Raw genomic sequence first — 27,201 nt, 5'->3', positions numbered from 1 at the left:
GCAGTGGCCTGAAAGCCTAAAGGGCTGAAAGATGAACAGCTCTATACTGGATGTCAAATTAGCCATGGGCAGTCAGAGTGGGGGCTCCACTGTCCTCTAGAGGGCTCTCTGCTCAGGCCCTGATCCTTTCTTTTCTGGCTCAGTTTTTTCTCCTTCTCTCAGCTCCGCCCTGTGGCTCAGGGACCTCTTGCAAGAAGTGCTTTCCTGTAGGCGACAGGCTTTGAAGATTATACGACCTCAAAGGAATAGCTGAGGGGCGTATAGGACTTCAAAGGAATAGCTGAGGGGCATCTGAGTTTAGAAGGTAAGACCTCACAAAGAGGAGAGCTGGGAAAGCTTGAGAAGCTGTTCCCTTCGAGGGATTCCTTGGGCTCCGGGGTCTGGAGGTGGAAGGGGGTGTGGGACACACGGGAGGGAGCTCAGAGCCCGCTGGCAGGGGGCCCTTTGGTCCGGAGCCCTCCTGGGAGCCCCAAGGTTTGGCCACAGTTCACACATTGCTTAACTCAAGCCTTCTTTGTCCGGCACCTCTGGTGAGTCGGAGAAAACGAAACTGAAAGCCGGCTGTTGTCTATGATAGCGCTTTTGCTGCAGTGTCTCTTTACTCTGATATTTTGTTTGGGATTTCTTTGACTCCCTTCCCTTCCCTGCTCCTTTATTTCTACCAGCCCATCTCATACCTGCTGTAACAGGAACCCTGCACGTGAACATTTGTCTCAAAGTTTTCATTGCCAGGGTGTTGTGCTTTCATAGCACGATCGATTAGATCTCTGAGGGAGGGGACTTTGATACTGTCAGGGTGGCCAGATTGCTAAAAAGTGGTTGCTATGTGGGTTCTGTAGCAGGTGCAGTTTTACAGATACACAAGTAACAGTTTGGTGCTCATGCTTGAATTGCAGTTCTGTTACTCACACCTGGTGGAGGGCCGTTGGACTAAATCAACACCATCAGGTCCCCTGTTTATGTGCTGTGTGTGTGCACACAGGTGGAGAGACCAGGATTCGCTGAATTATTATTATTTTTTCATAGTGGGACATTATTAGTTCTCTCATTTATTGAATGCCTAATATTTGCCATACGTGACATGCATGACTGTATTTACTGTTGCCCCCTCTGGAGGAAACAAAATTGAGAATAATCTAATGCTACACAATTAGGAAGTAACAGTCCGAAGTTACACAACCAGCGGTTCAGACTTCAATCTTGTGAGGTTGGAGCTTAAGCTCTTTCCGCTTTTCTGTATTATTTTGAATAGAAGCACAAAGAAGACCTGCCCAGCGCCAGCGAACAAACACGCTGAGAGGAATCACACTTCCTGTGGCGTAGGAAATGCAAATTGACATAACACAGACTTTTTCCCCCTATAAATGAGAGTTCTTTCTTTCTTTTTTTTTTTAAGAGCCCATCTATTTCTGGCAAGAGTATGTTTATATGACATCAGAAGACATTTATTAACACAGCTTGAGAGTTTTTAAAACGATCATATCCTTTTGTTGTGGGACAGAGAACTGGTTCCAAACTCAGGTTTGGCTTCTAGCTGCTCAAAAATCAATACTAGAGAGACAGGTGATGGTGGGAAAGGGAAGGTTGCTTTATTCAGGAAACTGACAACCCGGGAAGATGGCAGACTAACGTCTCAAAGACCATCTTCCCCATGCAAGGGAAGCTGGGGAAGGCATGGGGAAAGGGAGGGGGTGGGGGCTGCGTGCCCAAGAAGCAGATGCCCAGGCAGTTAGTCATTTGTCAGTATGACCTTGAACAGACATATTGGCATCAGCAGCAGCTGGCCCTTCACTCCTCAAGGCCAGGGGTCTGCACATCTCAAGGAAAGTAGATTAGTTCCGCTACAGACCGAGGGACTTAGGTCAGCACACACAAGTGCATAGGCTTGAAGCAAATTAACACTTAAGACCTGTTAGTGTGCCATTACTCTTTGACCAGGCATTCAGTTCTTTGAAATCTATCGTAAGAAATCTATTATAAGATTTCTCATAAGAAAACAAGCTTTAGGGGCACCTGGGTGCAGTTGGTTAAGCGTCCAACTTCGGCTCAGGTTAATCTTGCAGTTCGTGGGTTCGGGTCCTGTGTCGGGTTCTGTGCTGACAGCTCAGAGCCTGGACCCAGCTTCAGATTCTCTCTGTCTGCCCATACCCCACTTGCACTCTCTCCCTCTCTCTCTCAAAAATAAACATTAAAAAAAAGAAAGAAAATAAAGTTTAAAAAGCTAAATTAACTGAACCATTATTTAGAATGGTTAAAAAAATTCTAATTTTAAACGTCTTGTTTAAAAATTGTTTTTAAAAACTGCTCAGTAGTGGTGCCTGGGTGGATCAGTCAGTTGAGCCTCTGACTTCAGCCCAGGTCATGATCTCGTGGTTTATGACTTCGAGCCCTGCATTGAGCTCGCCGTTGTCAGCACAGAGTCCTCTTGGGATCCTCTCTCCGCCTCTCTCTCTGTCCCTCCCTTGCCTGCACTCTCTCTCAAAAATAAACATTTAAAAATAAATAGGGGCGCCTGGGTGGCTCAGTCGGTTGGGCGGCCGACTTCGGTTCAGGTCATGATCTCGCGGTCCGTGAGTCCAAGCCCCGCATTGGGCTCTGTGCTGACAGCTCAGAGCCTGGAGCCGGCTTTGGGTTCTGTGTCTCCCTCTCTCTCTCTGACCCTCCCCCTGTTCATGCTCTGTCTCAAAAAAATAAATAAACATTAAAAAAAATAAAAATAAATAAATAAATACTGCTCGGTAATAAGGAAATGAAGCAACTGTTTGGTGGCATAGTGCCATTAAATTTTTTTAAGTTTATTTATTTATTCTTGAGAGAGAAAGAGAGAGAGAGAGAAAATCCTAAGCAGGCTTGATGCTATCAGTTCCGACTCTGAGGCAGGGGCTTGATGTCTCAAACTGTGAGATCATTACCTGGGCTGAAATCAAGAGTTGGCTGCTCAACCAACTGAGCCACCCAGGTGCCCCAACCATTAACAATATTTTAAAAGACTTTGCAGTAACATAGGAAATTATTTACACTATGGCATTAAGTGAAAGAAAGCAGGATATTTATACAACATCTTTACATAGCATGATCTCAACTATTTTTAAAAAATGTATAGAAATATACTAAAATGTTAACAATGATTATTTCTGGGTGGTGGGACTGTAGCATAATAATTTTCTAGAGCAAATAGTTCTATATTAATAACCAGATTAATTTTTCCAATTCAAATGCTTCCTCACTATTGTGAAATTACAGATAGCTCTCTCATCTCCTGGTGGGATGTCAGAAGACTGCAAGAGTATTGTTTTCCCTCATACTGCTGGTCCACAGTCAGATAATTCCGATTTACCCTGACAGGAGTTCTAAGAGCTCCATGTCTCTTTGATCAAGTCCCAAGAAGATAAATTTTCATTTTCTTAAAGGAAAGGCACAGAGTTGTAGCCATTGGTAATTACCATCATGGAGAGCAAGAGCCATGACAACCTTCAGGAGAGACCCACACCCTCCAGCAAGGGGAGGGCATCAGTGGAGGACAACCAGTTGATCAAAGCGGTTGAAAAAGAAGACATCAAGCTGGTTCAGCAATTGCTGGAAGGAGGGGCTGATGTCAATTTCCAGGAAAAGGAGTGGGGCTGGTCACCGTTGCATAATGCGGTACAAAGTGGCCAGGAGGACATGCTGCATCTTCTGTTTCGTTATGGCGCTAATCCTTGTCTGAGGAAGAAGAATGAGGCCACTCCCTTCATCATCGCTGGGATCGGAGGAAAGGTGAAGGTGCTCGAACTTTTACTTTCTAAAGGTGCAGAGGTCAATGAGTATGATGCTAATGGCTTCACAGCTTTCATGGAAGCTGCTGTGAATGGTAAAGTCGAAGCCTTAAGATTCCTATATAAGAGTGGGGCAAAGGTGAATTTGAGTCGAAGGACAAAGGAGGATCAAAAGAGGCTTAGAAAAGGAGGGGCCACAGCTCTAATGGATGCTGCTGAAAATGGACATGTAGATGCCTTGAAGGTCCTCCTTGATGAGATGGGGGCAGATGTCAAAGCCCGTGACAACATGGGCAGAAACGCTTTGATCTATGCACTTAGGAACTCTGATGATAGAAAGGTGGAGGACCTCACTCGCCTTCTGCTGGACCATGGGGCTGATGTCAATGTGAGGGGAGAGAAAGGGAAGACACCCCTGATCCTGGCAGTGGAAAAGAAGCACTTGGGTTTGGTGCAGATGCTTCTGGAACAAGAGCATATAGAGATTAATGACACAGACAGTGAGGGCAATACAGCACTTCTGCTGGCTGTCCAACTCAAACTGGCAGAAATTGCTCAACTGTTATGCGAGAAAGGAGCCAGCACAGACTGTGGAGATCTTGTTATGATAGCGAGGCGCAACTATGACAGTTCCCTTGCAAAGTTTCTTCTCCTTCATGGAGCCAGAGAAGATTTTCACTCTCCTGCTGAAGACTGGAAGCCTCAAAGCTCACGTTGGGGGGAGGCCTTGGAACATCTCCACAGAATATACCGCCCTATGATTGGCAAACTCAAGATCTTTATTGATGAGGAATATAAAATTGCTGACACTTCTGAAGGGGGCGTCTACCTGGGGTTCTATGAAGGGCAGGAAGTAGCTGTGAAACGCTTCTATGAAGGCAGCACACATGGACAAAAGGAGGTCTCCTGTCTGCAGAGCAGCCGAGCAAACAGTGACTTGGTGACGTTCTATGGGAGTGAGAGCCACAAGGACTGTCTGTATGTGTGCCTTGCCCTCTGTGAGCAGACACTGGAGGAGCACTTGGATAAGCACAGAGGGGAGGCTGTGGGAAATGAGGAAGATGAATTTGCCCGGCATGTCCTTTTCTCTGTATTTAAGGCTGTGGAAGAACTACATCTACTGTGTGGATACACTCATCAGGATCTGCACCCCAGAAACATCTTAATAGGTGAGTCTCCCCAGTCTTCTCTTAAAAATTGTGGGATCTTTATTTACAAAAGGAAAGGATTTTCATTATAGATAGGAAAGGAGTAGAGTACGTGTATACTATTCTGTTCAAGGACTAACGAAACTGATTCATAATTATAGTGCAGTCTCTCCTGCTACGAGGTATAACCTTTACCCCACATGGAGGTCCCAGATGCCAATGGAATACCAGGCTAACCTTATACTTCCTTTGGCAAATGCAAGTATGAAGGTATGTCTTAGACGGGGTCAGCTCCAGAAATTTGAATTCCTAAAGTAGCCTGCAAGTCAGAGAATCCTGAAGTTATGTTCCTTCAGACAAGATGGTAGTCACCGTAAAACTGAATGGCAAAACTGAGGTCAAAATTGGGCATGCCAGGATAAGATGCAACACAGTGAAACAGCCTCCAAGTAGGCAGAACAAGGCACTACCCACTGGCTCAAGCCAATAAACAAACATACAAACAAACAAACAAACAAACAAATGAAAGCAACATTAAAGAAAAGAAGCAGAGCTGAATGTAAAGTCCCAGGAGGCAATGTGGTGCAGTAGAAAGAGTCTTGGCTTTAGACAGGTTGAGGGAGGCTTGCAGCCCAGTCCTGCCACTTGGTAGCTTTGCAACCTCAAAGTCACTTGGTTCTGTGAGGCTTAGTTCTCTCATTTAAGACTGATAATACTGCTTTGATAAGGTTGTTATGAGGTCTAAGTGCAGTATGTTAGACAAGTTACCTGTGCTATAGGTGCTCAACCAAGGCCAAGTTCTTGTCTAGAGGGCTAAGCAGAAACAGGTACCTAATATACAGGCATGCATTGAGATTCAAGCTAGGTGTAGGGGAACAAGACAAAAAGAGGGTTCAGGTATGGAAAGGCAGAGAACAGTGTTTAAGGTCCTGGACAAGACCTGGAAAGAAGTAGGTAAATCTAAGAACACAACTGGAATCTGGCTTTTAGTTTGAAGCCACTAGTGGCACTCCTTCCTGGTGTTAACCAACTTTGCTGGGGAGACTGACAAAGGCCAGAAATATGTGCAGCTCTACCAAGTGAAGCAGTCTCAAGATTCAGCCAAGGGCAGGTTCCTTCCCGCTTCTAAATGTCTATCTTGATGCAAAAGTGTCATATATTATGTTCTAAAGAAAATTACTTGTCACTACCTATTCTTCAGAACCTCTGGCACCACCTCTTCTATTCTTAAGCTTGAACAATAAAGAATAGACTATATTTCTGCCTCAGGTGGTGAACCTAACATATACTAGAGACTATTCTTTGTATTAAATCCCTAAAATGATAGGGAAAGATGGTTAAATGACTTCATAGCTGAGATCACAATAACAAAAGAAGTTTTACAGGACAAAATCTTTGAAGAGTCATTAAGAGACTGAACATGATTGGATGGGGTTAAAGAAGGACACAGGAGCCAGTATAAATGCAGAAGGCCACAACTAGATGTTACTCATAAAAGTGGGATCAGTGCAAAGAAGCCCCACTCAAGAGTAATGGAAGCCAGAGGCAGGAGAGGACAAAGGACCAGGTAACAGGCAGATTACTGCATTGGTAGAAACTAGGAAGCTCAAACCCTGTGCATCCCCTCTCCCCCACAGACCAAGCATCTATGACAGGCCTGTCTGTCTGCAGACAGGGAGACAGGGCTGCTACTCAAGACACTGGGTGGTTGATGATCTCAAGAGAAACAAAGAACATTTAAACCCACAAGATTTGTGCCAAAGCACCCTGCTGAATGGCATGTCCTTCTTACCCCTAAGTTTCACTGAATAAAATGTAAAGCAGTTCTGACAACTGCCTCCATCCCCCTATGTTGGATAGCATTAACAGAAACAACTCACAGGGCATCAGGGATTCTCAACTGCAAAGTGAGGCTTATAGTAAAAAATCACTTAAGATATTCATGAAGTACTGATACCATAAAAGAGATGCATGAAATAGAAGAATTAACACCCAAGGAAACAAAGCTAATTGAATGTATTAGTTTCCTATGGTTGCTGAAACAAATGATCACAAACTTGGTGTCTTAATAGAACCTTATGGGGCGCCTAGGTGGCTCAGTCAGTTAAGCCTCCAACTTTGACTCAGGTCATGATCTCATGGCTCCTGAGTTCGAGCCCTGTGTCGGGGCAGGCTCTGTGCTTACAGCTCAGAGCCTGGAGCCTGCTTCAGAGTTGGTCTCTGTCTCTCTGTGCTCCTCCCCTGCTTGCACACTCTCTCTTTTTCTCAAAAGTAAATAAACATTAAAAATTTTTTAAACAATAGAAACCTATTCTCCCACAGTTCTGGAGGCCAGAAATCAGTACCACTGGCCCCAAATCAGGTGTCAGCAAGACCAAATTCCCTCTGTAGGCTGTGGGGGGAGACTGTTCCTTGCCTCTTCCTCTTGGCTGCTGATATTCCTTGACTTGTAGCATCACTTAATCTCTGCCTCTGTAGTCATATTGCTTTCTCTTGTGTTGTCAGATCTCCCTTTGCCTCCACAGAGGGTAGTTGTTAAAAGTTCTCACTACATAAGGATGTATGTGATTACACTTTGGACTCACCCTGCTAACCCAGGATAATCTCTCCTATTTTAAGATTCTTAGTCACATCTGCAAAATCCTTTTTTGTTTTGACTATATAAAGTAATATTCAGGGGCGCCTGGGTGGCTCAGTCGGTTGAGCATCTAACTTCGGCTCAGGTCATGATCTCACAGTTTGTGTGTTCGAGTCCCGCGTGGGGCTCTGTGCTGACAGCTCAGAGCCTGGAGCCTGCTTCTGATTCTGTGTCTCCCTCTCTCTCTGCCCCTCCCCTGCTCATGCTTTGTCTCTCTCTCTCTGTCTCAAAAATAAATAAAACATTAAAAAAATTTAAAAAAATAAAGTAATATTCACAGATTCCACGGATTAGTACATGGGCATTTACTTAGCTTACCTTATTAAGTAACCACAATACAACTTTAAATATAATTAATAAAACCAGAGAACAAAGATAGGTCATGTCTTCCAAGAAGCAAGAATAAGCATTGTGAAAATAACCAAATAGAGAATTTGGAATTTAAAAATATGATTGTTTAAAATTTTAAAACTTGGGGTGCCTGGGTGACTCAGTCGGTTGAGTGTCTGACTTCACTTTAGGTCATGATCTCACTGTCTGTGAGTTCCAGCCCCACATCAGGCTCTGTGCTGATAGCTGAGAGTCTGGAGCCTGCTTCAGATTCTGTGTCTCCCTCTCTGTCTGTCCCTTTTCCACTCATGCTCTGTCTTTCTCTCTCAAAAATAAAATAAAAACATAATAAAATAAAAATTTAAAACTCAAGACTGGGTTGAAGATTAAATGAGTGAACTAGAGGATGTGCCCAAGAAATTCTCCAAGGAAATAATAGAAAAGTATAAAGGGATGGAAAGGGAAAAAGTTTAAGAAGTCAGGAATTAGATCCAGAAGTTCTAATAGGCATTCCAGAGGGAAGAAGAGAGTGAGGCTGAAACAATATTTGAAAAAAAAATCGCTGAGAATGTCCCAGAACTAAAAGATAGATGTAGTTCTCTTATTGAAAAGACTCACCAAGAGCTGAGGATAAGTATGGAAAAAACCCCATTGAGCCACATCTTAAAGGAATTTCAAAGCATCAAAGAAAAAAGAGAAAACCTCAAAAGCTCCCAAGAGAAAAAAAAATTACCTACATAGAAACCAAAATCAGATTGGTAAGAGACTTCTCTCATCAGCAACCTGAATGCCAAAGGAAGGCACTGATGAGAAAGAGCCTATTTAACAGCTGAATGTTAGTGTCACCCCAGAATTCATATGTTGAAACATTAATCTCCATATGAGGGCACTTGGAGATAAGACCTTTGGGAGGAGATTGGATCATGAGGGTGGAGCCTTCATGAATGACATTAGTGCCTTTTTTTTTTCACAATTAGAAATAATTTTTTTCATTTTCTCCAGCTTTATTAAGACAAAATTGACATGTAACATTGTGTGAGTTTAAGGTATATAATGTGATGATATAATATACGTCTATATTGCAAGATGATTACTACAATACAGTTAGTTAACACATTACCTCACATAGTTGCCGTTGTATGTATGTGTGGTGAGAACTTATAACATTTACTCTCAGCAACTTCAAGTATATAATACAGTATTGTTAACTATAGTCACTGTGCTGTGCATGACATTCCCAGAATTTAGTCATCTTGTAACTGGAAGTTTGTACCCTTTGACTGCCTTTAGCCATTTCCCTGACCTCCACCACTGGCAACCACCAATCTACTCTCTGCTTCTATGAGTTCAGTTTTTTTTTTTTTTATTATTTAAAAACATTTTTTTAAATGTTTATTTTTAAGAGAGAGAGACAGAGAGACAGAGAGACAGAGAGACAGAGCATGAACGGGGAAGGGGCAGAGAGAGAGGGAGACACAGAATCTGAAGCAGGCTCCAACCTCTGAGCTGTCATTACAGAGCCCAACTTGGGGCCTGAACTCATGAACCATGAGATCATGACCTGAGCCAAAGTTGGATGCTTAACCAACTGAGCCACCGAGGTGCCCCTCAGTTTTGTTTTGTTTTGTTTTGTTTTGTTTTGTTTTGTTTTAGATTTCACATATAAGTGAGATCATATAGCATTTGTGTTTCTTTGTCTGACTTCTTAAACTTAGCATAATGCCTTCAAAGTTCATCCATGTTGTCATAAATGGCAGGATTTCTGTCTTTTTATGGCTACATAGTGTTCCGCTCTGTGTGTGTGTGTGTGTGTGTGTGTGTGTGTGTGTACCATTTATTTATTTATTTATCCCTTCATCTGTCAATGGACACAGCCAGTTTCTATGTGTTGGCTAACATAAATAATGGTGTGATGAACCTGGAGACGCAGTTACCTCTTCAAGACGGTGATTTTATTTCCTTCAAATATACTTTTCTATTTTATCAATTTTTAATTTTTTTGAGAAACCTTCACGGTGTTTTCCATAGAGGCTGCACCAATTTACATTCCTACCAACAACACACTAGAGTTTCCTTTCCTCCACATCCTCACCAGTGCTTGTCATCTGTCTTTTGGTGATTATTCTAACAGATGTATGGGATGATATTACATTATAGTTTTGTTTTGCACTTCACTAATAACTACTGATATTGAGCACCTTTTCATGTATCTTTTGGCTCTTTTAATATCTTCTTTGGAAAAAATGTCTATTCAGGTCCTTTGCCCATTTTTCAGTCAGAACACTTTATCTTTGCTATTGTATTGAATGAATTTTATAATTCACTCCAAACCGGATATCTGATTTGCAAATAGCTTTTTTTAAATTCTGTACATTCCCTTTTAATTTTGTTGATGGTTTCTTTTCCTGTGCAGAAGCTTTTAGTTTGATGTAGTCCCTCTTGTTCATTTTTTTTGCTTTTGTTGCCTGTGCTTTTGGTGTCGGATCTAAACTATCACTGCTGAGACCAATATCAAAGAGCTTTTCCTCTATGTTTTCTTCTAGGAGTTATAGGGCTTCAGGTCTTACATTTCAGCCTTAAGCCATTTCAAAGTAGTTTTTTAAGTGGTGTAAGACAGGGTTCCACTTTCATTCTTTTGCATGTAACTATCTGTTTTTTTCCAACATCATTTTTTGAAGAGATTGTCTTTTCCCCATTGGGTATTCTTGGCTCCCTTGTGAAGAATACATATGTGTGGGTTTATTTGGGGGCTCTTGATTCTGTTTCATTCATTTTATACCAGTACTACATTGTTTTGATTATTAGAGCTTTGTGATATAGTTAAAAACCAGGAAGTGTGATGCCTCTAGATGTGTTCTTTCTCAAAATTGCTTTGGATGGATTAATGCCCTTATAAGAAGAGGTCATAGAGGGCTGCCTGGGCAGCTCAGTTGGTTGATTCTCTGACTCTTCATATCCACTCAGGTCATGATCTCATGGTTTTTGAGGTTAAGCCCTGTGTTGGGCTCTGTGCTGATAGCATGGAGCCTGCTTGAGATTCTCTCTTTCCCTCTTTCTCTGCCACTCTGCCACTTGCACTTTCTCTCTCAAAATAAATAAACAAATAAATAAACATTAAAAAAAAAAAGAAGTCATAGAGCTAGCTAGTTATCTTTCCACCATATGAGGACACAGCAAGAAGATGGCTGTCTATAAACCAGTAAGAGGGTCTTCACCATGAACCCAGTCCTGCTGACACTCTCATCTCAGATTTCCAATATTCAGAACTGTGAGAAATAAATTTCTGTTGTTTAAGCCACTCAGTCTATTGTGATTTGTCATAGCACCCAGGACTGACTGAGAGAACAGTCACATTATTACTGTTCACATGTGATTCAGAATAAATACATATTTTTGACTGCAGTATTATTAGCACACAGTGTTTTATTAGTTTCAGATGTATAATATAATGATTCAACAATTCTATACATTACCCACTGCTCATCACAATAAGCACACTTTAATCCCCTTTATTTATTTCACCCATCCCCCTCCACTTCCCCTCTGGAAACCACCAGTTTGTTCTCTGTATTTAAGAGCCTGTTTTTTTGTTTGCCCCCTTTTTTTTCTTTGTTCATTTGTTTTGTTTCTTAAATTCCACATGTGATGAAATCCTATGGTGTTTAGGTTTCTCTGACTTATTTCACTTAGCATTATAGCCTCTAGGACCATCCATATTGTTACAAATGGCAAGATTTCATTCTTTTTGATTGCCGAGTAATATTTCATTCTCTCTCTCTCTCTCTCAATATATATATATATATATATATATATATATATATATATATATATATATCTTCTTTATCCACTCATCTGTTGATAGACACTTGGGCTACTTCCTTATCTTGGTTATTGTAAATAACGCTGCAGTAAACATAAGGGTGCATATAACTTTTCAAATTAGTGTTTTGTTTTCTTTGGGTAAATATCTGGTAGTGGAATTACTGGATCATATCATATCTATTTTTAATTTTTTGAGGAACCTCCATACTGTTTTCCACAGTGGCTATAGTAATTTACATTCCTACAAACAGTGCACACTTTTTCTCCACATTTTTACCAACATTTATTTTTTGTCCTTTTGATTGTAGCCATTTTGACAGGCATAAGGTGATATCTCATTGTGGTTTTGATTTGCATTACCTGATGATGAGTGATGTTGAGAATCTTTTCATGTGTTTGTTGGCCATTTGTATGTCTGCTTTGGAAAAAGTTTCTATTCAGGCCCTCTGCCCATTTTTAATTGAATTGTTTGGGGTTTTTTTGGTGTTGAGTTGCATATGTTCTTTATACCTTTTTGGCATTAACCCCTTATTGGATATCTCATTTGCAAATATCTTCTCCCACTGAGTAGGTTACCTTGTCGTTTTGCTGATGGTTTCCTTTGTTGTACAGAAGCTTTTTATTTCAGTGTAGTCCCAATAGTTAATTTTGCTTTTGTCTTCTCTTCCTGAGGAGACATATCTAGAAAAAATGTTTCTATGGCCAATGTCAAAGAAATTACTGCCTATGTTTTTCTTTTTCTAGAATTTAATGGTTCCAGCTCTCACATTTAGGTCTTTGATCCATTTTGAGTTTATTTTTGTGTATGGTGTAAGAAAGTGGTCTATTTTCATTCTTTTGCATGTAGCTGTTTAGTTTTCCCAACACCATTTGTTGAAATACATTTTTTAAGCATTCAAGGATCCAGGAAAACTTTCTGCCCACAGACCCTACATGAAAGATCTGCTAGAGGATATGCATAAGGAAGGAGAGAGAGTCTGGGAGAAAATAGTAACTTACAAGAAGCAAAGAATAAACAAAGAAAGAATTCATTGTTTATGTAAATTATGCACATTGGTTTTTTTTAAGAATTACAAATATATTAATCTTAGATGACATCACTGTGGTGGGAGTGAGGATGAAGAGGTTCTTGATTCATTCATTGACAGCAGGGTGGAGTAGGCAGATTTTGTCCGGACTCTGCCCATCGACTGTTAACAGTCTGTGATGATGTAAGTTTAAAATTTTGATAGCACTTTAACAATGTCTATTGAATCTAAACAAAACAAAACAAAACTGGGGCTTGTTAAAAAAATCAAGTGTTAGGCAGAGATGTGAAGTGTTCCATCAGGCACTTGCCAATTTAAGTAGTAGAACTCAGCTCCAAGTGGCTTAAACAATGAAGGGGATTTATTAGTTCAAATAGCTGAAAACAGTCCCTGGTTATGATCTGCATCCCATCTGCCCCTTCAACCTACTTTCCAACTACATCCCTCCTCTCCAGGTACTCAGCCTGCTTTCTGTCAGAGCGGAATTCTTCGGGTTCCTTTCTGCCTTGGGAATTCCTATCTGGAATTCTCTCTTCCCTGCTCCACTTATCCACTCAAATTCTAATTTTGAAATAGAGAGAGAGAAAGAGAGAGAGAGAGAGAGAGAGAGAGAAAATGCAAGCAGGGGAGGGGCAGAGAGAGAGAGAGAGGGAGAGAGAGAAGCCCAAGCAGGCTCCATGATGACAGCATGGAGCCTCATGTCGGGCCCAAATTCACAAACTGTGAGATCATAACCTGAGCTGAAATCAAGAGTTGGATGCTCAACCAGCTGAACCACCCAGGTGCCCTAAGAGTCCTTCCTCAAGGAAGACTTCTTTCCCACATACAACCATGTGGTTCTTGTTATAAACTTTCAGTTTCCTGCACTTTTGGCTAGTACTTTTAAAGTTGCAATTAACTTTGTGTTTATTTGTGTAATTATTCACTCAATATCTATCTCCTTGCTCAGCGACTCTGAACCCTGCAGGGTCTGTGCCGTGTTCTCCTCCTCCACTGTCATTTTCCCCCTCACTAGACCCTTATTGAATAATTTAGTGGAAGCATTTTTGTTAGACTATGGGTTTCCGTGCAACTTTGATATTTAAGTTCAGAATAAAAGGGGTTCGAGAAGCACACAATTCTACTGACTGTCATCCTATCTGGAGTTACCCAGTTTTCTTTCTTTGACTCCTTCAAGCCAGAAGCAGGAGCTACTTCTTCAAGGACAGATCACTGACTTGTTCTCCTCTCATATTGTTCCGGATCTCTCCTGTCCATGCATCCCTCTGTCTGAGGACTCAGTGGCTTCTTTCTAGGGAGAAGGATTCTGAAGAGGGGATGAGGCAGTGACTCATAACAAGCACATGGTTTATCCATGATAACTGCTTACAGCATCATAGTGGTCTGTGGGTGATGGGCTTGATTTAGTGGAGTGCTGTGCTAATCTGGCCTTGGATTTGGAATCTTGTTGGTTAGCTGTTGTGTAGCCTTAGGAAGTCAACATAACTCCTGCCAGCAGTTTCTTTATAAATCTGTGCTCTTTGCTCCCAGGAATTGCCTGAATGGGGAGCTAGTTAAATTTATCCTCATCCTACCTCACCCCCAGGACTGGAAAAAAATAAAATTTAAATCCTGCCCTTGGCATATAACTAACAGGTGAAACGATGTGGTGCACATGGCTCTTTAAGGAGTAAATGGCCATGCAGATATAAGCTTTATTGGTGCTTTCTTCGGCGATGGTAGCACATTGCGGAACATATTTATTTAAATTAATTACAACAGGAAGAGAAAGGATTTTCATTGCATCTCTACAAACTATCCTCTAGATTCCAAGAATGCTGTTTGCCTGGCAGATTTCGATAAAAGCATCAAGTGGGGTGGAGAGCCGCAGGAAATCAAGACAGATCTAAAGGTAATTTCTACAACTAGTTTACTTTTCCATCTTTCACCTTCCTTTTTTGTTTCATTCATTCCCTTATGTCCTATGGCCAATTAGAGTTCATCATTTCTATTTTAACTAACTTTCACAGCGTTTTCCCAGAGATCGCTGCTTCACTCCTGTGCAGACAGTAGCATTTCTCTGGGTTGGTGTGGAGTTGGTTGTTGCTGTGGCTCCTTTCTGTATCTCTTTGGATCTCTCTCCTCCTGCACCAGCTAGATAGTAAATAAATCGAGCATGTCACATCTCTTCTAAAATTACCTCCAAGAAGCATCTCCAAATTACCTCCAGAATTTCTGCAGGAGGTATTTTCTGCCTAAGGACAAAGCAGTTGAGATTTCTTTTCCCATTCCATCCAAACTGGGGTGCTAAACTCCTGGGAGGGCCAGATACTACAGCCCTCTGAAACACAAGGGAGGGATGAGATTGATCTTCAGCTTGAAAGAGACTAATCTTGGCCAAAAGGGTTAAGACCCTGAAATAGCTGTTTCTCCTGGGAGGAGAGAGGGCAAAAACAGAGCCTGACCTCTGCAGACCAAAGGTTCCAGATTGCTTCTGATCCTGTCAGGGCAGCTTTGTCCTGGGGGATTCTCCAGGGTGCTCAACTTTCAACCCCAGGAGCAAGAGCTCTCTATCCATGTCTGGCCTTTGCTGTTAAAAGCCTCAGATTTTAGCTTCTTCCCTGACTGGTGTCTTGCCTGCTGCATGAAGTTCCTATGCTGACCTCCTTCTTTGCCTTTCCTCCATGACCTAACTCCTGGGGCTATCACTCTGTCCCACTGGACCTGGACTGGCTCCTTTATCTGCTCCCTGACATAGCCCCAACCCAAAGTCCCAGTTCCCAGCCAGATTCCTACCATTTCCCTTGCTTAAAATATTTTTCTTCTCCCCTGTTTATCTGTATGCTGTCCATACTTTAAGATCAAGCTCAAATTCCTCTTCCTTTAAGCAGTCTGCCCTGACAACTCTGGCCCATGATTACTTTTCACTGCTTATAAACCTCAGTTGTGGGGACCATATACTGCCTCGAAGGGTTCTTTATACACTACCTGTGTCTTTTCTCCCTAAATAAGCCTGTGGACTCCTTGAGATTTCTCCCACTTTCCATTTGGTCATAACCTATATCACACCTCCATACAGAGTGATAATTCATGAATACCTTTAGCTCAATTTATGGGTTTCATGCAGGCCCTTGGACTGCTGGTCCTATATGTGGTAAAGAAGGGAGATATCCCTTTTGAAACCCTGAAGACTAAAAGTAATGAAGAGGTGATTCAACTTTCTCCAGATGAGGAAACTTGTAACCTCATTCATCACCTGTTCAACCCTGGAGAAAATGTGAAGGAGCATCTAAGTGGCCTGCTGGGTCATCCCTTCTTTTGGAGTTGGGAGAAGTAAGTAAAGCTTGATTGCATATTTCAGGCATCCAGAAGGGAGACAATGAGTGTATTAGTCAGGAGATTTTATATATAATATATATAAAATCATATATCATATATCCAAATGATAAATATATATATATATTTATTTTTCATAAGGAAATGGCTTAGGCAGTACTGAGGCTGAGAATTTTCATGATCTGCTTCTGCAAGCTGGAGACTCAGGAAACCCAATAGTGTAATTTAGTCTAAATCCAAAGGCCTGAGAGCGAGGGGGCACTGATGATGGGGATTCCAGTAAGGGTCTGAAGGCCTGAGAGCCAAAAGGGGTGAGGGCAAAAGAAGGTTGATGTCCCAGATGAAGCCATAAGACAAGAAGGGGTGAATTCCAGGTTTTGTTCTATTCAAGGACCTCGGGGGATTAGACGAGGCCCATTCACAAGGGGAAGGTGATCTGCTTTACTGAGTTCACCAGTTCAAATACTAATCTCATCTGGAAACACCTCACAGATATGCCTAGAATAATATTTAATCTGGGTCTCTTGTGGCCAGACAAGTTAACACATAAAATTAACCATCATGGTTAGGTGGTGTGGGAAGGAGTTAGTCTGGGAATCAGAAGACCTGGGCTCTCCTCTCAGCTTGGCATCTCCTGATTGTGTATCTTTGGAGTAGTGACTTAATGTCTCTGGATTCTGGTTTTGTTTTCTGAGGAAAAGAAAAAGCCGGGGGGCGGGGGGGAAGGGGGAGCGGAGAAAGAGAGCAAGATGCCTGCTTCTTCCATCATACAGAATTTTTAGAGACATGGTTTTACTACTTTTATCAAAAACCAAAAGGTAACATTGTTGTTTCTGAAAAGAGAAGGCAGAGTGGAATGACCATGATAATTTTGTCATCTTCAGCCGCTATAGGACCCTTAGGGATGTGGGAAATGAATCGGACATTAAAATGCGAAAATGTAATAGCAGGATTGTCCAACTACTGCAACTTGAAATGTCTGAATGTTCCAGAAGTTTTGCCCAGTGGACTTCTAAGGTATGAACGATTCCTGTGTCTGGAAGTTATTCCAGGAATAAGGATCTGTGTAATGTGTTATGTTAGTTTTTTTTCTTTTTTTAACTTTCAGTATACTATTGGCCTGGCTCAGCCAAGGGGTGGAAGATGTGATTTCCCTGCCTTCCTCCCCATCCCAGCCCCCTCTGCCCTGTTGGGTCTCTGTCTCATCTTTCAGAGGCTAGGCCCTCCTGACAGACAGACTCTCATCTAGACTTCTCTTCAGGATGGCCTCGTCCCAGCCCAGGAGTCTTTTCCTTTCTCATGGCTCTTTCCCTCCAGCCCTGGTTCTAAGAGAGGCCTGGCTAATCATCCTATTACTATTGTGACAAGAGCAGCTGATTAAATAGAGTTTAACCCCAAGGAGGTCCCGCACCATGAGACTTCGCAGTCCAGGGAGAGATTGGCTGCCTCTGCCAACTGTCCAGCCCAGCTCTGAGGGCCCACATACACATCTACATTCTGCCTGGGGAAACACACCATGAAGAAATCTTTCAAATTTCTCTTCTTCAAGAAATGGTCCACCTAACTTGAACTAAATACAGTAAAACATAACAAATTAATCATCACCTCGATCTGGTCAATGCTACCAAAACTTTCGTTATTATTACTTAGCAGATACCTATCGAGTGCCAGTTTCATGCTAGACCCATGTGAGGCTGTGGGCATGTAAAGCAGAGTACAGCATGGTCCATGGAGGGCCAAGAGACCCACAGAAACACTGGCTGTATGATACATGCTGGGCTCCCTGGAGACAGTGCAAAGCACTATGGGAGAATCCATATCCCCAGGTCTTTGACCGAAACCAATAGCTTCCCAATCATATGCCTGATCTAGGACTGCTTGTCTCACACCTCTTTGTTTCTGGGTCTCATTTTGCTTTCCTTCCCTTGTTTGCCTCTAGATGACACATCACACTCATAATTGCAGCCTTAGTGTCCATTTCCCCCCACTACCCTGTAAATTCCAGGGGGGCAGAGACTGTCCGTAGTCATGTCTGTTACTGAATTCCTGGCATGGAGTAGGTATGCCATGACTCTTTGCTAAATGAACATCTATAAAACTTCAGCTAAAACTTAAACTTTTAGAAACAGAGAAGTTTGAAACAAGAACAAGTGATAATAACAGCTGACAATTCTGTAGCACTGACTCTGTGGCAGTTATAGTTCCCAGGGCTTTGTGAGAGTTTCCACAGCTAATCCTTATAACAACCTCTGAGGCAATTACCTCCCTTTTGTGGGTGGGCACACTGAGGCACAGGCAAATACTTTTTCCAAAGGCACAGAGCCAGCAACAGAATCTGAAGCTGGGCAGTCGGGCTGCTGATGCTGTGTGCTAAAGCTACTCACTGCACGAAGTGATGATGCCATGAAGTCCACCCGTTCATTTAATTGCTGAGGAAATTGAGACGTGGAGGTATAACCTGAAATAGCCAGACCTGGAAAAGAAAGATTGGCAGAGCCTGGGAAGGAAAACCTGTTCTTTTGTTTCCCAGTTCATCGGTTCTTTCCCCAAAACTTCATGGACTTATGATGCATTTTGACTGACTTCAAGCCTTACCTTTTTACTGTTTTTTAGGTTTTTTTTTTTAAGTTTATTTATTTATTTTTGAGAGGGAGAGCACAAGCAGGGCAGGGGCAGAGAGAGAGAGACAGGGAGATACAGAATCCAAAGCAAGCTCTAGGCTCTGAGCTGTCAGCCCAGAACTCGACGTGGGGCTTGAACCCATGAACCACAGGATCATGACCTGAGCCAAAGTTGGATGCTTAACTGACTGAGCCCCCAGGCGCCCCTCAAGTCTTATCTTTTAATTCCCATTTGAGACTTTGACTTTCTGTCAATTTCTCAAGACTTGCCCATTTTCACGGTCATACATTCAGCTTTGCGGCAGCCCCGAGGAGCCAAGTTTTCCAGCGTGTGCTCCTGCCTCCTCCCTCCGGGGTGCCCCGCGCTGGCGTGCAGGGGCTCAGCCCTTCTCCCAGGTGTGCTGCACGTGGCACATGTGGACTGTCTCAGTGGGTCTTCGCTGGGGTGGTCTAGTCACCCGTGATTCTTGAGGGACTCTATCTTCACGACTGTTGGGTGCTATTTTCTTACCCCTAACGCTTTGTAAAAAGGAGAGCCACCTACAAGGGTGCAAACACACAGAGAAAGGCATGGGCTTGGGAGATGCTGCTGTGAGATACTTAGAGGCAAGGAGGAACATGGAACCTTTGGAAATAGGATTCAGAACAAAACAAAACCCACCACACTCATTTTGGCAACGGCTGCCGGGTCTGATTTTAGTCTGAACACCCCTCTTCAGGGGGGAAATGTAATCAATTACCAACTTGGACAGGTGGCCACCAGGATAAAAATATCGTACAGTCTAACGAGTAAATTTCCTAGGATAGTAGCCAACGAATGTCTAAACCATGTTTCAATATATTTAACTTCCTATGAAAACAATTCACTGAGAAAATAGATACCAGAATGTGAAGTTGCTTATAATCCCACATCTAGACACAACTACTGTTAGCATTTTGATGTTATAGTATTTACTTCCGTTCTTTTTCTATTAATTTATTTTATTAATCAGTGGTAATTTGGGCATATATTCAAATTCGCATTTTGCCTTTTTGTACTAATAGTGCATTAGGGTTTATTTTGTGTCGCTACTACATTTTTGCTTAACATTTTGTTTTGTAGATTGACAACTACGTTATGCAAGAAATGAATAAGTATTATGAAAACAAACGCAAACGTTATAAGAATACTGTGTGTGATCTGTTAAAGTTCATCCGGAATTTGGGAGAACATATTAATGAAGAGAAAAACAAAGAGTAAGTACTATTTCTGTTCCTGCAAGTCATCTATGAAATGAGGGTGATTTAAAAATCCAATTCTAGGGCCTCCTGGGAGGCTCAGTCTGTTGAGTGTACGACTTCAGCTCAGGTCATGATCTCGTGGTTCATGAGTTCAAGCCCTGTGTTGGGCTCTGTGCTGACAGCTTGAAGCCTGGAGCCCGCTTCGGATTCTGTGTCTTCCTCTCTCTCTGCCCCTTCCCCATGTGTGCTCTGTCTCTCTCTCTCTCAAAAATAAACATTAAAAAAATTAAAAATCCAATTCTAAATTTATATCTGCTATTTGTTAGAATAGGAAATTTATTTTGATGGAAGAAAAGTAATTCCTCCCCTCTGGAAAAGGCCAACACAAGGGTCTTACAGTGAATGACAGATGTGCCCCGCAGGCTCTTATCCTCCTTTTTAGCTATTGCTGAGCTCTCTTGAACAGAAGGGTAGTGACTCCCTTGTGGGAAGAAATGCAGGGGCCCGGGCAGCTGGCTAAAGTGAATGTGGTGCTGTAAAAGTCTCAAAAGTAGCCCCTGTTAGTGAAATCAGCTTTTGCAGCCTAAAATGTTAGCTGTAAACTCACAGAAAGCTTGCAGTTTTCAGGTCTCTTTTGGATTTTGGAATTGTAGATAAGGGACTGTGGAACTGTATCATCTCCATGTTATGGAGAATAAAACGGGTTCACAAAAATCAAGTTGCTAATTAGTTGAAGAGTTAGGAGATGAATCTTGTTCTGTCAGATTAAAAAAAATTTTTTTTAATGTTTATTTATTTTTGAGAGAGAGAGAATGTGAGCAGGGGAGGGGAAGAGAGAGAGGAAGACACGGAATCTGAAGCAGGCTCCAGGCTCTGAGATGTTAGCACAGAGCCTGACACAGGGCTTGAACTCACGAGCTGAGACATCATGACCTGAGCCGAAGTCGGATGCTTAACTGACTGAGCCACCCAGGTGCCCCTTGTTCTGTCAGATTTTAAACTCCTTACTCCCTCTGCTCTAGAAACCAAGGGAGCAAAGAGATCTTTGGACGCAGATGCTATAATGGGGGAAGACGATTTGGGGGCAACCATGCCAATATGTTTATGTTTCATTTCAGGATGAAGTCGAGAATTGGAGAACCTTTCCAGTATTTGCAGGAGAAATTTCCAGATCTGGTCATCTATGTCTACACGAAACTACAGAACACAGAATACAAAAAGCATTTTCCCAAAACCCTCAATCCCAACAAGCCTTAGTGTGATAGAGGTCATCCCTGAGTGGTGGCTGAGCTTTTAGACTTCAGGGAGGTACTTACTTAGCTGTGATCTTGGGCAAGTCACAACTCTCTGTCTGGGTCTCTTAACTAACCTGGTTGTTTGCGGGGATGTTAGATAGCGGGTATATCAGGCCCTGACAGAGTGCCCAGTTTTCCTACATGTTTACAACAGAAAAATGTATATGCTTAAACTACCTTCCTTGTCTTTTTTATGGGTAAAGCTTAGTGCTAGGAGCTGGGAGGGCATCCTGCTAAGATTCCTCTTGTCAGTTGCACCCCAGGAGTTGAGTGCTACACCTGTAATGCTTCTATGTTTTACCTTGATTGTCTCATTTAATTCTGCCAATGACCTTGCAAGACAGGGTTTATTATCCCCATTTAAGAACTGGCGGACCTGAGATTCAGAGAGTTTGAATGACTTGCCCAAGATCATACAACTTGTATAGAGCACTGTATAAATGCATTTTGTGTTATTGTTATCACTTTCTTGGGTATTTAGAACTTAGTCACTAGCCCAGGGATCTTCTGGATGGATCCCCAAAGGAATATGCCAAAGGGACTCCAGAAAGCTCATTCACTCATTTACTCCACTATGCATGCATTCATTCATTCAATATTTGTTGAACACCTAGTATAAGACCAGACACTAATTGTATGAATTCCATTCCTTCTAGAACCACCTACATTGGTTTTCCATGACCTCAAGGAAGTTCTCAACTGGGGGCAGTTTTGCCCCTCAGGGGCCATTTAGCATCATCTGGGGATTTTTTTGGTTTTAAATCTGGGAGATAGGGAATGTTATTGTCATCAGATAGATGGAGGTCAGGGATGATGCCAAACATTCTATGATGCACAGGATAGCCCCCCACAACAGAGAATTATCCAGCCTAAAATATCAGTGGTACCAAGACTGAGAAACTCTGCCTTAAGGAATTGGGACACTTTTGAACTGGCTTGGGGACCAGGACCATGGATTGTGTAGACCACCTCACAGAGGAGTGACTTGGATTTATTTTCTTGCTTTTGGATTTGTAGTGAAACAATTCCAGTGTCACCTCCCCAGAAAGCCCCCTGAGCTCCCCCCACCCTCCATCCCCCAGTCTGAGTGCTCTTTCTGGCCCCCTAGCACCCATAACCAGAGCATGCTTCTCTCCACCTTGAGCTTGCTTCTTCCTCACTGGAATGTAAGCTTTCAAGGACCAGTGATATTTATAATGTTTATTTATTTATTTTGAGAGAGAGAGTGAGGATAGGCGAGGGAGGGACAGGGCTCAGCATGGAGCTCGACGTGGGGCTCGATCCTACAACCATGAGATCATGATCAGAGCCGAAATCAAGTGTTGGACACTTAACTGACTGAGCCACCCAGGCACCCCAATATATATTTTTTGATTTGTATCATTAGTGCCTAGCAAAATGTCTGCCATATGGTAACATTCGATAAATAGTCACTGAAAAATGAATGAACCATCTTTATAAATGAATAATAATGTTACCTTACATTTTAATCGTGCTTTATAATTTATAAATTACACCCACATATTTTCTCTTTTAGTTTTCAAAATTATCCTGTAAGGTAGGTGTTGTTATCTTCATTTTGCAGATGAGGATAGAGACATATTGATTTACTCTAATACATAGCTAGAAAGTATCACTGTCTTGATTTGAACATATTTTCTGTCATTAAGTCTGATGTATTTTCCACTTATCCTCGTTCTGGTGGTCAAGGTGGAGCCTTGTAATGGGAGGAACTGGGGATAAAACAGTATCTTAGGTTCTTTCTGAAGAGATGACGACAGTAAATGAAGTTAAGAAAAGTTGGAAGTCAAACTAAACATAATTGACACTGATGTCCTCCACTCTCACCTATGATTGCATGGATCATCCTCTCCTTGCTTAAAAAAAAAGGTACTGGAAGAAAGAAACTTAAGGCTGTTCTGTAAGGTTTTAGGAGAAGCAGGATTGCCTTAGATTTTAAAATTAAGGTTTGTTTTTCTGATTTGTAGTAAGTACCTGGTTATGTCAATAAAAATGCCCATTTGTAAAGCATAGTCAATAAAACTTGGAGTCATCTTATTCAGTCTCATTTTCTCTAAGTGATATTTCCACTATAGAGAGTAGTGATAAATATAATAGAAAATGCTCAATGAATAATTCCTGGTTAGGTTTTAAGAAAGGGCATCCTCCTCTTTAATAATGGGAAAAGGAGCCTATTTTCAGCCCTTCAGTAATTCTGGAACAATTTGAGGCTGGGGTGTCTGTAGAGAGAGAAGGAAGGAACTGATCGTTTTACCCTCTGCTTTCATTCTCTGAGGGTTTCTGTGGATGCTCTGCAAATATTTCTCACTTGGTCCTCATTATCACAAACATTTCACTGAGTTTGTAGCTCATGTTAGGTGCTATGTTAGGCAAGGTGATCCTGTGCCTGGACTTGTCAAGCAGAAGTGCCAGTTACATAGAGAAGAGGGAAGTTGCCCACCTGGAATGTACTGGACAAGCAATACAGGGGAGACAATTGTGGTAAAGGTAACAATTACCACTTCTTGAGCACCTACTGGTTTCCAATGCCTAATGCTTCTATACATGACATCTATCAACACCCAGGACAATGCTATGAGATGCAATTATTCCATTTTACAGAAGAGGCAATAATGTGCAGAAAGGATCGATAAGTTGCTCGAGTTCACAAAGGTGGTAAGTGGAAGAGCTAGGATACAAACCCAGGTCTGCAACTCCATCAGGTGTGGCCTCCCCAGAGAGCCAAAGATGGTGAGTTTGGCAGGGCTGAATGATAATTGTGAGTGGGGCTTATTGCAGCTTTCGTCAGTTGCTCCAGTGCAGCCTAGGAGGTCAAGATTACCCATGACCTTCATAGCACCGAATCCAATGACACTTCTCTGTTTTCACCAGTCTACCAGCTGACCACTCTTTTGCTTTTTCACCTGCCCCCATTAGCATTCTCAGCACCACACTCACCTACTTTTTCTCACCCCATTGTTTGCTTCTCCACAATGTCCTTTGCCAACTCATTTTCTGCTCATCCTCTAAACATTGAGTGTCCCTGACTTAAGCCTCAAGCAATTCACTTTTTCCCCCCTTTCTCCTTAGACGATCTCTTCAAATACCATGATTAATATTATCATAAATAGGCAGAAGACATCCATGTTTTGAAATGCAGGTTCTACTTATGGATATTACCATCTTCCACCTAATTGCCCCCAAATTATTAGTCTTGTAGGATTCTTTTCTCCACCCCTCAACATCCAATCTATTAACAAGCCCAGTTGGTTCTCCTTCCAAAATAAATCCCAAATCTGCTCACAACCTTTTGTTTCCACTACGTGGATCAAACCACAATGATTTTTCACTGGAACTGAAGCATCAGCCTCATAACTGACTTCCATACTTGTTCCCTAACAATCCTTCCTCCACAAAATGATCTTGAAAAAAAAAAATCAGATCAGGTCACTTCCCTGCTTAAAATCCTCCAATGACTTTTCATTGTAGTTAAGATAAAACCCAAACTGTCACCATCACATAGAGAGTCCTAGAACTCTGTGATAATTGCTTTCACTCTCCTATCTTGCACTGGCTGTATCTCTGTTCCTCAAGAATCCTGAGACCATCACTTCCTCAAAGGCCTGGATTTTGTGGTCCTTTCTGCCTGGGGTTTTATCCTGCTGATCTTAGCATGATGGTTCCTTTCATCTGCTAGGCCTCAGCTGCTGTCATTCGATGGGATTTCCTTGTCCAAAGTTGTTCACAACGATCATTATTTTTGAAGATATCATAGGACTAATCACTATCTGAAATGATCAAATGTATTTGTTGCCATTAAGAAAAAAACTTTCCACATCATTAAGGAAATCAGGAAAATCACACCAGGAAATACCTTGCATCTGCCTAATCCTTAATCCACACAAATGTGCGTATTTCCCCTGAAAGGTAGAGCTGGAGGAGCCTGGACTTCCTGGCCAAAGGGGGTCAGGTTGGGTTGCTGGGGCACTCAACAGTAAGAGAGACCCGAAAGCCCTGATTGCTGGAGAAGCCTGGAGCCCCATCAGGTGAGCAGTCCATTTGGGAGGGGGTGGGTATTAACTCACCAGCTAAAAGTTGACATTAGATTTTCCTGGGAAGGGCTCTCTCTACCCTGAAGCCAATCAAGGCCAATCAAGTGGTCAGCCTGGAGCTTCACAGGCCTGGAGTGCCCCCTGCAGGCCAAAACTGACTGACAGACGATGAACAGCATCTGCGTGCGCCATGCAGGATAGGGAATAACTAGGCACCTGGATCAGGGCAATGTCGGAGAGGCAAGGTCACAGGAGAGGCCTATTGGGAGTACATGGCATCTCCTAATTCTAAGCCTTAACCTACCTACAAACATATGTAGTCCCCTGAAGGCAGAGTTGGAGGAGTCCTGACTGCCTTACCAGGACTAGATCTGGCCGGCTGGCTGGGGTATCCTCCAATAAGATACAGCTGGGAGAACTGATGGCCACAGAAGCTGGGGCCCTATCAGGTAGCTAGTCCATGTGGGGCTTGATCGTTGTCCATTTCAGCAGCTACCTCAGAGCAATTTGGGGCGGTAGGCTTCCTCCACCCTTAAGACAATGCAAGTGGTTGGGGATGAGCCATAGTTTCAGAGGCCTGGAGGGTCCCAGCTGCCCAGGGACAGATGATGAAATGTATACTGCACCTGTTTGGGAGGCGTAGGTTAGGCTTGCCAGGGACCCGGAAAGGAGCGAGTGTCAGGAGAGGCTAGGTCACAGCAGAGAGCTGTTGGGGGTCCAAAACATGGGCCAAATCTCAAGCCTCATCCAGCAATGTGGAATATTCACTCTAATGGCAAAACTGGAGGTTTTTCAACTGCCTTGTGGAGCAAGGGAGCAGGTGAGCAGGAAAGGACATGCTCGATTGGGAGACACCTGGGAGTCCTGGTTCCTAAGGAAGCCCTGGACAGCAAGTCCACATGGGGTCTGTCCCCCATTTGGAGCGGCCACCTCAGAGAAATTTTCAGAATGTTGGGTGTCTCCATGCCCGAGGCCATGCCAGAGTTCCAAAGGCCTGGAGGGCCAGGCTGGCCTGAGGCTGGCTTATGGGTATTTACTGCGCATGTGTGGGTGGGGCAGGTCAGGGTAGTTAAGGAGCTGAAGAGCGAGCGCAAGCCTCTGGAGATGGTGGTCACTGGAGCGGGCTCTTGGGGTTACAAGGCAACCGCTTGATTATAGGCCTTAACCTACCCAAGTGCTAAAGGCCAAGCCAGAGTCATCTGGACTGCTTGCCAGGGCTGGATCATTGTGAGCTGGCCTGGTATCCTAATTAAGAGACACCTGGGAGCCTTGACTGCTGGAGAAGCCCGGGACCCCAGCATACAGTAAGTCTGCGTGGGCGCTGACTGTTGCCCATTTCAGCAGTCACCGCAGGGCAATGGGCGTGGGCTCCCTCCATCCCTGATAGTGTGCGGGTGGTTGGGGATGAGCTCAAGCTCTATGGGCCTGGAGGGACTCAGCTTCCTGAGGATGGCCAGTGGGGTCCAAAATACACATGTGTGAGACCTGGAACAGGGCAAGTGTTGGGAGAGGCTGGGTGACAAGGGAAGTACGAGGAAGTACCTGGCATCAGCCTGATTCTAAGCTTTAACCTGCACAGATGTGGATATTCCTGCTGAAGGCCGAGCTGGAAGATCTGGGCTACTTGGCCATCACAGGCCGGGCTGCTAGCTGGTGTATCCTTCAGCGAGAGACACCTGGGGGACTTGATTGCTGGAGAAGCCGGGACCCCATCAGGCCTTGGGTCTAAATGGGGACTGACTGTTGCCAGTTTCAACCCACTACTTCAGAAAGACTTTGGGCAGTGGGCTCCCTCGTTCCTGAGGCCATTCAGGTGGTTGCGTTCTGGCTGACATTGCACAGGCTCAGAATGCCCCCACGGCCCAGATCCAGCTGACCGTGTGTGGACTGTGCAGGTTAGGGTGGCCGGGCACCTAGGGCAGGGTGACATTGGGTGAGGCTGGATCACAGTAGGGGGCTCTTGTGGGGACAAGACA

The 27,201-nt window shown here is 43.1% G+C and overlaps 1 protein-coding gene across 2 annotated transcripts; it reads left to right on the top strand.

Annotated features, from left to right (window-relative positions):
• Nucleotides 1–139: 139 nt before the first annotated feature.
• RNASEL (ribonuclease L) lies at nucleotides 140–23,231 on the top strand. 2 transcript variants are annotated; one of them, XM_053909176.1, is made up of 7 exons: nucleotides 140–304; nucleotides 3,411–4,924; nucleotides 14,527–14,612; nucleotides 15,828–16,033; nucleotides 16,921–17,053; nucleotides 19,760–19,893; nucleotides 20,997–23,231. In XM_053909176.1, exons 2-7 carry the CDS (start codon nucleotides 3,448–3,450, stop codon nucleotides 21,133–21,135), a joined length of 2,175 nt encoding a protein of 724 aa, XP_053765151.1. In that variant the 5' UTR covers nucleotides 140–304; nucleotides 3,411–3,447; the 3' UTR covers nucleotides 21,136–23,231. The 2 variants fall into 2 exon arrangements, with proteins under 2 accessions (XP_053765151.1, XP_019283206.1); XM_019427661.2 differs by having other exon boundaries at nucleotides 3,244–4,924.
• The last annotated feature ends 3,970 nt before the right edge of the window (nucleotides 23,232–27,201 follow it).

This window comes from Panthera pardus, unplaced genomic scaffold, assembly GCF_024362965.1.
Source record: "Panthera pardus isolate Hobbes unplaced genomic scaffold, ASM2436296v1 HiC_scaffold_21, whole genome shotgun sequence".
NCBI classification, from domain to species: Eukaryota; Metazoa; Chordata; class Mammalia; order Carnivora; family Felidae; genus Panthera; species Panthera pardus.
This window is presented reverse-complemented; position numbering and strand designations above follow the sequence as displayed.

Bases quoted from the DNA above. Each gene is read 5' to 3' on its own strand.
- RNASEL (XM_053909176.1), top strand. From the start codon at position 3,448: ATGGAGAGCAAGAGCCATGACAACCTTCAGGAGAGACCCACACCCTCC. The intron at 17,054-19,759 runs GTATGAACGATT...TTTGTTTTGTAG, and splicing joins TTGCCCAGTGGACTTCTAAG to ATTGACAACTACGTTATGCA. The intron at 19,894-20,996 runs GTAAGTACTATT...GTTTCATTTCAG, and splicing joins AATGAAGAGAAAAACAAAGA to GATGAAGTCGAGAATTGGAG.